Source organism: Heterodontus francisci, chromosome 49, assembly GCF_036365525.1.
Source record: "Heterodontus francisci isolate sHetFra1 chromosome 49, sHetFra1.hap1, whole genome shotgun sequence".
NCBI classification, from domain to species: Eukaryota; Metazoa; Chordata; class Chondrichthyes; order Heterodontiformes; family Heterodontidae; genus Heterodontus; species Heterodontus francisci.
Genome location: NC_090419.1, coordinates 428719 through 440644, shown reverse-complemented (window position 1 = coordinate 440644; position 11926 = coordinate 428719). Strand labels below are relative to the sequence as shown.

At 42.9% G+C, this 11926-nt stretch overlaps 1 protein-coding gene across 1 annotated transcript; it reads right to left on the bottom strand.

The window, feature by feature from the left end:
- Positions 1-483: 483 nt before the first annotated feature.
- LOC137358260 (probable G-protein coupled receptor 139) lies at positions 484-5130 on the bottom strand. Its single transcript, XM_068024164.1, has 2 exons — positions 4866-5130; positions 484-1382 (listed from the first exon to the last, which is right to left on the bottom strand). Exons 1-2 carry the CDS (start codon positions 5128-5130, stop codon positions 484-486), a joined length of 1164 nt encoding a protein of 387 aa, XP_067880265.1.
- Between the last annotated feature and the right edge of the window lie 6796 nt (positions 5131-11926).

Here is an 11926-nt window from a genome sequence, read left to right as displayed (position 1 = left end):
CACCACACCCCACCCACTAATAGAACAGGCTCTGCCGCCACTCCATCATAATCATGCCGAGCAGGCCTCACCCCCCCCCCCAACCCCGCCCTCCCCCGGCTGTATCCATGGAGAATGGACCCTGCTACAAGTCCCTCATCACGATAGCGACTTCCCACAGCTCCCAATTATCCGTCACACTGGGGAACAGGCCCCGCCCACCCTGAGATGTCACCATGGGGGACAGGCCAAACTGCTTCTTCAACAAGGTGAACAGGGCACTCCTAGCACTCTCACCATAGAGACACAAACCGGAACTGCTCCATCACCTTGGTGGAAGAACATGGCCCTGCTCTGTCACCAAAGTAACGGGCCCCACCCCTAGCTCTGGCACTACAGCGGTAGCCTCCACCCTCGATCTGGCACCATGGCAGCAGACTCTGGCAATGGATGGTGGAAGTGTGAAAGAAAATGACAAGCTGCTGGAAATAACCAGTCATTTATTTATTTAATTAATAGAACATTTTGAGTAAAGGGATATGTCAGCACATTCTTCAACTGCTCTCTGAACTGAGTCTGGGTCAGTGCATAAATCGCTGTGTTTGTGCAGCAACTCAGGAGCTGCAGCATGAAACCCAACTGTATCAGATAAACGGGTACTGATGGAGCCACCGGCTCCAAATCCTGTATTCTTTGCCACATCGTATTCACCATTAACACAGCCCATAAGAGTATGAAATTGGCCGAGATAACGAGCAGCAAAATTATGGATTTCCTTCGATTCTCCAGCTCTGGGTCTCTGCGACACTCCCTTCTGCTGTGGGCTCGGAGTCTCCTGCGACCTCTGCTGCTCACAAAAATGTGTCGGATGGTGAATGCATTGAGCAGCAGAATCACCACAAATGGGACACAAGGGGTTAGAATGTGATGGAGGAACTCGATTGCTGCCCAGACATGAGAGAAATAAACATACATATTTGCATAACAAAACCAGGGTCTGTTCGCCTTCGAGTACCAACCTGTCAACATAAAATACCAGAAAATGTTCTTTAAGCAGCTCAGCACATTCACACTTCCCAGAACCACAGCTGCCGTTTTCTTGGTGCAATATTTTCTTTTCAGCTTCTGGCAGCAAATGGCCACAAATCGATCAAAGGTGAAGGTGACCGTAAACCAAACAGAACAGTCTGTAGCTGCATGAAGCAGGACAGCGTGGATATTACACATGCGTACGGCCAACAAGAATTGAAACTGTTTTGGATAAACAATGGGAATGTGCCTCAATATAAGGTCGAGGATAATGACAAGTAGATCCACCACTGCCATGGCCACTAAGTAGCGAGTGACACATTTGGAGAGCCCGCACTTTCCCCGAGACAGGATCACAATCGTCATCAAGTTAACTGTGAGGAAGTGAAACAAACCAAGAAATTATACATCAGGCTGGTAGCAAAGTTAACATTTTTGACTGAATACATATTCAGAGTTACAGATGTGTTCCTGTGCCCAATGATGCATTTAAATGGGTATACGTAAAAAAAAACTGAATGGTTCTTATTGGCTGGAAGGCGGAAGAGATTAAATTGGAAAGGGGTTATGCTGAACTGAAATTGCTGAACTCAGTATTGATCAAAATCCTGCAATCCCTCCTTTCCCATGCCGAGTTTAAAAACAGTCCAGTTCCAGCGAATTTCACTGATCTAAAACACATTTTCCTGTTTCTTTCTCCACAGATGCTGCCAGCCCTGTCGAGTCGTTTCAGCATTTTCTGTTATTATTCCAGATTTGTGGCTTCTGCAGCAATCTTGTACATAAAGTTAAATGTTGGACTGACTGAGAGATTCCTTCAACAGTGACAGGCAGCATATAATTCACTTATTCCAAAACAATAATTGGACATGAGTCCACTAAAAAAAAAAATCAACGAAACAATTAATCCGAATTGTCGCTAAATTAAATGTAAACTAGGGAGTAAAAATAACAGTTGAAAGGAGTTTGGTATGACAGTTGAGCATCAGTGATCACTATCAGTGGTGGACCTTCTTTAGTTCCTGTGACAGAGCTTTCTGTTGGAGATAGGGTTTAAATGAAATAATCCTGATTTGTTTAGGAAATAGAGTTAAAATATGGATTGAATGTGGAATCAGGAATGGATTAATGGGAAATAAAATAGCAGTATTAAATTAAACATAAACACGATCGATGCTGGGACCCCTGCTCCTTGTACTGCACATTAATGTTTTAGATGTGAATATAGGAGGTATGATCAATAATTTCAAAGATGACACGAATATTGGTGGTGTCATAAATAATGAGGAGGAAAGCCTTAGATTGCAGGACGATATAAATGGGCTGGTAAGATGGGCAGAGCAGTGGAAAATGGAATTTAATCCTGAGAAGTGTGAGGTGATGCAACTTGGGGGAACAAAATAGACAATGGAATATGCAATGGGTGGTAGGACCCTCGGGAGGACAGAGGGTCAGGGGGACCTTGGTGTACTTGTCCATAGATCACTGAAGGCAGCAGCATAGGTAGATAAGGTGGTTAGGAAGGCATATGGGATAATTGCTGAGGCATAGAATATAAGAGCAGGGAGGTTATGATGGAGCTGTCGAAAACACTAGATAAGCCACAGCTGGAGTACTGTGTACAGTTCTGGGCACCACACTATAGGAAGGATGTGACTGCACTGGAGAGGGAGCAGAGGAGATTCACCAGGATGTTGCCTGGGCTGGAGCATTTCAGCTGTGAAGAGAGACTGGATAGGCTAGAGTTGTTGTCCTTAGAGCTACTTCACGATAAAACATCCACAATTTATTTACCATTGAACTCAAGCTTGTCTAGTAACGTATTGCTGCCAAAACAATAAAACAATTAATGACTTCAAAAGGAAATTTGTTGGCCACTTGAAGGAAATAGACCTGCAGGGCTATAGGAATTGAATGGGGCAGTGGGGACAGACTGATTAGCTCCGTGGAGAGCTGGCATGGAGTCGATGGGCGGACAAGTCTGCTTTTGTGCAGTAAAAGATACTATCACTCAATGACAGCATAGCATTCTCCCTCGATAAGCAACATTCTGGTTCGCTCTGGAGGTGCAAAGATGGTGAGAATGGCTGACTGCCTCAGATTGAAGCTGCTGTAGCTACTGCCAGGATAGTGAACATTCAGCAACTTTCAGCAACGTTTGCACAGTCACTAATCAAGTGCACATTAATCGATAAGAGTTGTTCATTTCCTTTACCTCTCCACTTTGACATTGGATTCCACAGAGCCACATGAACCATCTGGAACTCCACTGCTTTGGCAAAACCATGGGATTTCTGATCCTGTGTTCTCTGTGAGGGAGAAAACGATGTTTTCTATTCACCTGGCCTGGATGCCCTCTGTCATCTCCCGAATGCATCCATGTACACACATTGGGAGGTGTTGGATATGTTGCTCCCCCACCACCTGGAAAGATGTCTATGCAGAGAATGGTCTTAATGGCCACTGACAGCTCTGTCTTGGCTTTGGTGTGAGACTCCAGACTATGTTGATGGAGGCTGCACGTCTCTGTGACCACCTCCTTGTTGAATCGGAGTTACCACGCGTCCAAATCTTGTGTTAGGTGTTGGTAGGAAACGTGCTCTTGAAAATCTCGGGTTGTCCAGCGCAGATTCCGCCAACACCTTCCTCTTCACAGAACTTTCCTTTTCTGCAGCTTCCGCTCCATTTCTTGTAGATCAATATGCGCTGTTAATGCAGTCTCCATATTTCATCCAGAGTTGGGTCAACACTTCCTCAGCCCTCCCTAAATGTATGCAGCAGCTCACAAACTCAACTTCCAGAAAAAAATCTACAGCACCTTAAATAACTTGGCATTAGCAGAGGGAAGTCAATAGCTCCTCACCTATAAGGGCATTTAAGTGGTCATTGGATAGACATATGGATGAAAATGGAATAGTGTAGGACAGATGGTTTCACAGGTCGGCGCAACATCGAGGGCTGAAGGGCCTGTACTGTGCTGTAATGTTCTAATTCTAATTCTTATAAGCTGGATGCCTGGAACATGCAGAGACAGACCAAATTTCAAAGAAGTGCGTCAAGGTTGTGAGAGCACCCTGCCCAACATGGATAACCACACGGGATATGCCAGGTGTGGCTGGCAGCTTGTCCTGCATCATATTGTGTTTTATAATCTTTGCAGCAACAGCAAAATAGCTTCATTCTTCTGTGAAGCCCAGAATCATGGCCATGGAGAGATACAGATGAAAAGAAGTAATCTTTCAAAAGAGATTTGCGATAAATACTGAAAAGGAACAACTCACAGGGATATGGGAAATGGACAGAGGTATAGGAGTAATAGGAGGGGCGAGGACATGGAGGGGTTCAAACACAAGGATGGGAATTGGAAAATTGAGGTGCTGCTAGACCAGGAACCAATGCATTTCGCTGAGAACATGTGGATGGGTGCATGTTGTTTGGTGTGATTTAGTATTAGTGATTTGAATCTCCTGTCGTGTAAGAGAGGTTGTACCTGTGAATCTCACCAGTATAGTTTTGGAATAGGCGAATCTGGATTTAAGAAAAGCAATGATAAGGGTTTATACAACGGATGGGCTGAGGTAGATTGCGATATTTTGCAGGTGGTAGGAGTCAGTATTGATAGCGGCGATAATATGTGATTTCAAGTCAGCTTAGGATCAAAATGATTGCCCAGGTTGCAAACAGCTGCTCCAGCCTCAGATATTGTCAAGTGAGGGGGATTGAGTCTTTGGTTAGCATGTTGACTTTGTACCAGGAATCAAAGAAATGGCTTCCATTTCCTCAATATTGAAACAACAAAGATTTGTAACAGAATGAATCATGGTTTATAGATATAATAACTGGACTGAGAGACTTACCAGGGACACCAATCACAGCAAGGATGGGATAGTAAATGTGTTGAATAATCACAAGTGCATATTTGATCCGGAATTCTAATGTTAGCCAATGATAATGTGCAGAAAGAAAATAAAACCAATTGGTTATACTTCTGCTCATTGCTGCCGCATTCCAATCTTCCATTCTCAGATTCTGATCAACTGTTGTAACTTTCCAGACTTCTGCTCCCAGATTCGGGTCCATTGTTGTCGCATTCCAGTCCATTGTTCCCAGATCCTGGCCCATTGTCGCAATAATCCAATATATTCTTCTCAGATCCTGACCTATCCTCTCCCTCTCTCTGTAGCCACTGAACCCTGTTATCACCGGGGATGATGCTAACGTTGACACAATGGCATAACACATTGCAAAGAGTCCTTTATTAATGGAACATGGAATCCCCCCAGTGACACAATTAGTGACAATGGAGACAGATATTAATTACAGTCACTGAACAAACAAGTTCAGTTAATCTCTTTCAACGCAACACATTTTCATCGAGTCGTAGAGATATACAGCACAGAAAGAGGCCGGTCAACCCATCGTGTCAGTGCTGGCCATCAAGCATATAGCTACTTAAATTATATCATATCTCCCCTCAGCCTACTGTGCTTCAAGGAAAACAACCCGAGCCTTTTCAGTCTCTCTACATAGCTGAAATTCTCCAGCCCAGGCAACATCCTGGAGAATCTCATCTGCACCCTCTCCAGTGCAATCACATCTTTCCTATGGTGTGGGGCCAAGAAATGAACAAAGTACCCCAGCTGTGGCCTAACTAGCGTTTTATACAGCTCCCTCATAACCTCCCTGCTCATATATTCTATGCCTGGGCTAATAGAGGCACGTATACCATATGCTTTCCTAATCACCTTATCTACCTGTGCTGCTGCCTTCATTGATCTAAGGACAAGAATACCAAGGTCCCACTGACCCTCTGTACTTCCTAGGGTCCTACTACCCATTGCATATTCTCTTGACATGGTAGTCCTCCCACACTGCATCACCTCACACTTCTCAGGATTATATTCTATTTGCCACTGCTCCACCCATTTTACCAGCCAATCTATATCGTGTTGCATCTAAGGCTTTCCTCCTCACTATTTACAGCACCACCAATTTTCTTGTCATCTGTGAACATATTGATTATACCACCTGTATTCAAGCATAAATCATTAATGTACACTACAAACAGCAAGGGATCCAGCACCGATCCCTATGGTGCACCACTGGCCACAGTCTTCCACTCGTAAAGACAACCCTCGACAATAACCCTCTGCTTTCTGCCACTAAACCTATTTTAGATCGAATTTACCAAGTTGCTCTGGATACCATGAGCTCTTATCTTCTTAACCAATCTCCCATGTGAGACCTTATCAAACGCCTTACTGAAGTCCATTTCGACTGCAGCAACTGCTTTGCCCTCACCTACACATCTCGTCACGTCCTCTAAAAATTCAATCAAGTTAGTTAGACAAGATATCCCCTGACAAATCCATGCTGACTATCCCTGATTAATCCTTCCCTGTCCAAGTGGAGATTAATTCTGTCCCTCAGAGCTTTTTCCAGTAGTTTCCCAACCACTGATGTTAGACTCACCGGCCTTTAATTACCTGATTTATCCCACGATGTTGTACCGAACCTTTAACCTACTCTAAGATCAAACTAACTACCTACCCTTCATTCTACCATCATCCATATACCTATCCAAGAGTAGCTTAAATGCCCCTAATGTATCTGCTTCTACTACCACCGCTGGAAGCGCATTCCACACACCCAACACTCTCTGTGTAAAGAACCTACCTCTGACATCCCCCCGAAATCTTCCTCCAATCACCTTAAAATTATGCCCCCTGGTGATAACCCTTTCCAACCTGGGAAAAAGTCTCTGGCTATCCACTCTATCTATGCCTCTCATCATCTTGGACCCCTCTATCAAGTCACCTCTCATCCTTCTTTGCTCCAATGAGAAAAGCCCTAGCTCCCTCAATCTTTCTTCATAAGACATGCCCTCCAGTCCAGGCAGCATCCTGGTAAATTCCTCTGCACCATCTCTAAAGCTTCCACATCCTTCCTACAATGAGGCGACCAGAACGGAACACAATATTCCAAGTGTGGTCGAACCAGGGCCTTATAGAGCTGCAGCATAACCTCGTGGCTCTTATACTCAATCCCCCTGTTAATGAAAGCCAACACACCATACGCCTTCTTTACAGCCCTATTAACTTGGGTGGCAACTTTGAGCGATCTATGGACATGGACCCCAAGATCCCTCTGTTCCTCCACACTACCAAGAATTCCGTCTTTAAGCCAGTATTCTGCATTCAAATTCGACCTTCCAAAATGAATCACTTCACACTTTTCCAGGTTGAACTCCATCTGCCACTTCTCAGCCCAGCTCTGCATCCTGTCAATGTCCCGTTGCAACCTACAACAGCCTTCCACACTATCCACAACTCCAGCAATCTTCGTGTCATCGGCAAACTTGGTAACCCAGCCTTCCACTTCCTCATCGAAGTCATTTATAAAAATCACAAAGAGCAGAGGTCCCAGAACAGATCCTTGTGGAACACCACTGGTCACCGAGCTCCATGCTGAATACTTTCCATCTACTACCACCCTCTGACTTCTATGGGCCAGCCAATTTTGTATCCAGACAGCCAACTTTCCCTGAATCCCATGCCTCCTTACTTTCTGAATGTGCCTACCATGGGGAACCTTATCAAACCTCTTGTACCACTCCAGTGAACAGAGAGGATCTGAAAATTTCTGTCAAAGCCCCTGAAATCTCGTCCCTTGCCTTGCCTTTTGTCACTCAATAAAGTAAAATATTTACCCAATCCACATGGGATGCATGACAGTTGCTCAGTGAAGGAATGGTGGAAACAGCTGAGTCACCAGATAGAAAATGTCAATTGTCCTTGGCTGCAGGAGGCAGCAGAGGACTGGTGGACTGGAGGAGAGAAGCTGAAGAATGGACAGCAAGCCAGCTGCAGACACATAAAACAGTGTGTATGAGGTAAAAGGTGTTATGTCATACTGGTGGAAGGCTGCAAGTGGTGTTCCACATTGACCAACGCTGGGAACAGTATCGTTCACCAGTTACATAAAGAATGAAGCACAATTTGCAACTTTGCTGACAAATCCACACTGAGAATATAGTTAATAAAGTGGAAGAATGCAACAAAGTAGCGAATTAATTGAAAAATGTTGTTTATAAACGTTCAGAATGGACAATTAGACAGCAAATTAATTTCAATATAATGATATGTGAGGACCTTTGGTCAGAAGAATCAGGTTCTGAAATGCACCTTCGAACATAATTGCATGAATAGGGTAGAGAGGAACAGGTAATCAGAGATAAAGAGTTCAAATTAAAATTTAAAAGAGCAAACATGAAGGTCACAGACCTAAAAAGTTAACTCTTTTTCTCACTCCACAGATGCTGCCAGACTTATTGAGTATTTCCAGGACTTTCTGTTTATAGAACTGGATTTCTCTTCGAAAGAAATGGAATTGAAAAAGCAGAGCTGATATTAAACTAATACAGAACCTTGGTAACACAACACTTAGCATACGATGTACAGTTCTGGTCTCCATGTTGCAAAAAAGATATTGATGTACTGGAGAATATGCACTTATTTTAACCAGAATGGTTCCAGAACTGAGAGAAGTGCGCTATTTATTTCATTGTTCACCATTTATTAATGCTATCATTTATTTCCCTCTGTCTGATCTTCGCATTATGAAAACCAGATATGTATACTCCTCAGTTATCTGTGACTCTTCTCACAGGGACACTCCGCACTGAGCTCAGAACAGTCAGTGGTACAGGTTACACGTGTAGAGACTCTGAATCAGATGTAACAATATATCCATCAAATCTTAAGCAGTTCGAGAATAGGTCGTTTCAATAAACACAGTCCAAGTTTCTTCCTCTGTAATAGCAAGACAAAAAAATTCATCACTCCTGACACACAGATTTTTATGACCCATCTGGGGGGAAGGCGATACTCAGCAGTAAAGTAAATGTAGTGTTTACAGTAACTATACTCAGAGCACGAAATTCATTCGACAGGGAATTAGAATGCTGTGACAATGCTATGTAATGTCAGGAATTAATTAACATCCGTTTCTTTTGGTGCAGTTTAATGGGTGTCTCAAACTCCGTTTTTTCATGGTTGTGCTTTCAGACAGAACTGTTCATGATATGAACATAGGAAAATGGGAACATCGAAGCAAGAGTAGGCCATTCAGCCCTTGGAGCCTGCTTCGCCATTCGATTAAATTTGGCTGATATTCTACTTTCCCGTGCTATCCCCACATCCCTGGATGTCATTTGCATCTGGATATCTGTAGATTTCTGTCTTGAGCATCCTCAATGATTGAGCTTCCACAGTCCTCTAGGATAGAGAATGCCAAAGATTCACCAACCGCTGAGTGACGAACTTCCTCCTCAGTCTTAAATGGCTTACTCCTTATTCTGAGACTTTGCCCCCTTGGTCTCCACCCACCAGCCAGGCGCAATATCGAATCTGCATCTACTTTTGGCACGCCGTTTATGATTTTTTAACGTTTCAATGAGATCACATCTCATTCTTCGAAACTCGAGAGAATACAGGCTCAGTTCCCTCCATGGCAAGTATATTGTTCCTCAGATGAGGAGATAAAAACGACACAATACACCAGGTGTGGTCTCACCAAGGCTCTATACAATTGCAGCAAGCCTTGTTTACTTCTCTACCTAAAACCCCCTTTGATTAAGCTGAACATACTATTTGCCTTACTAATTGTTTGCTGCAGCTGCATGCAAGGTTTTAGTGATTCATGAAAAAGGACACCCAGGCAGCTTTGGACATCAACATTTCCCAATCTCTAATCATTTAAGAAATAGTCTGTTTTTTTCTGTGTTTTTCTACCAAAGAAAATAACATCACACTTATTCACATTACATTCGATCTGCCATGTTCTTGCCCATTCCCTTAGTCTGTGAAAGTCCCTTGAAGCCTCCTTGCATCCTCCTCACAACTCAAATTCCCACCTGGTTTTGTGTGATTAGCAAATTTGGAAATATTACATTCGGTCGCCATATCCAACTCATTTACATAGATTGTGAATGGCTGCAGCCCCAGCACTGATTCCTGTGGTATCCCATTAGCAACAAGCTGCCATCCTGAGAACGGCCAGTTTATTCTGTCTGTTAACCAATACTCAATTCATTGCAGTATATTAACCTTAATCCCATGTGTTCTAATTTTGTTTACTAACCTCCTGTGTGGGACAGTATCAAATACCTTCTGAAAATTCAAATACACCACATCCATTGGTTCTCCTTTATCTATGCTGCAAGTAAAATCCGAAAAAACTCCAACAGCTTTGTCAAACATGATCTCCCTCCATAAATTCATTTTGACTCTTTCAAATTATATCATGATTTATTAATTGTCTAGTTGTCACATCTTTAGAATAGATTCTTCCATTTTCCATACTACCAACGTCAAACTCACAGGTCTGTAGTTGCCCGTTTTCTCTCTGCCTCCTTTCTTCAATAGTGCGGTTATATTTGCTACTTTACAGTCCGAAGGGACCTTTCCAGAATCGATAGAATATTGAAAGATAACCGCCAGTGCATTCCCTCTCTTTTCGCCACCTCCATCAACACTCTGGGGTGTGGCTCATCTGATCCGGTAGATTTCTCAACCTTCACTCCGGTTAACCCTTCGACTGCTAACTCTTCATTAATACTAATTCCTTTCAGTTCCTCATTTTTGAAAGTCCCTTGGTTTCCTAGTATTCTAGGACATTTTCTGTTTCCTCCTCCATGAAGACAGATACAAAGTAATTGTTTATTTTGCCTGCCCATTCCCTATTCTCCATTAACAATTCTCCTGTCTCCACCTGCAATAGGTCTGTCCTTGCTAATCTTTTCCTTTTCACATACCGAAATATGCTTTTACCATCCACCTTTATGTTTCTTGCTATGTTGCATTCATATTATATTTTCCCTTTTCTTATCAATTTCTTGGTCATCATTTGCTGGATTCTAAATTGCTCACTATCCTCGGGTTTTCCCATTTTTCTGACAGCCTGATAAGCCACGTATCTTGATCTAGGCAATCTTTAACTTTTACTAGCCACGGTTAATTTATCTTTCCTGTTTGGCTTTTGTGTCTTAGAGGAAAGTTTATTTGTTTTAGACCATGTAATGCATCTGCAAATGCTGCCGTTACCATTCTCTGGACAAATGCTTTGCCTTTTCGTACGTCTATTCCTAATCCATTTGCCTTTCATCCCATGACATCTTTGTCATTTAATCTATCCTTCCATCCACCCTATCACACACCTTCCCTTTTGTTTTTCTTCCCCTCCCCCTTCACTCGCACAAACCCAACTACATTTCTAATCATTTCCAGTTCTGACGAAACGTCAGAGACCTGAAAGATACATCTGTTTCTCTCTCCCCAGATGCTGCCAGACATGCTGCGTATTTCAGCTGTTTTTATTTCAGATTTCCGAAGTATGTTGCTTTTAGTTTACCTGACTAAATGATTTCGAAATAGAACCATGTTCCACCATTATATCCGTACAACTCCATGGAGACAGATACTCCCAGTCGAACATGATCACTGGGATCAGGTTTCCCACTCCGGCTAGTGACCCACTCTCAGTTCAGCTTAACAGTGACAGATACTCCAAATAATACATGACCACTGGGATCTTGTGTCCCACTATCGTTAGTGAACTTAACTCAATACAATACTACAGAGCCAGATACTGTCAGTAATACATGATCATTGGAGTCAGGTGTTCCACTCTGGTTAGTGATCCACACTCAGTATAATTTTGCACTAACTGATATTCCCACTAAAAATCTTACTCGGAGAGTTACTGTCACTGAGCTCCAATTCAACATTACATGAAATTCCACAAAATGCCATAACTACATAATTCAGAGAGCCTGTCAGTTACAAACAGAGGTTTTATTAACGAATGAAAATTCGAGGCTGCATTCTCCCAGCAATGAGGGTGTTCTTTCCAACACCCT

Bases quoted from the DNA above. Each gene is read 5' to 3' on its own strand.
- LOC137358260 (XM_068024164.1), bottom strand. From the start codon at position 5,130: ATGGGCCAGGATCTGGGAACAATGGACTGGAATGCGACAACAATGGAC. The intron at 1,383-4,865 runs GTAAGTCTCTCA...ACTTCCTCACAG, and splicing joins TGCTGTGATTGGTGTCCCTG to TTAACTTGATGACGATTGTG.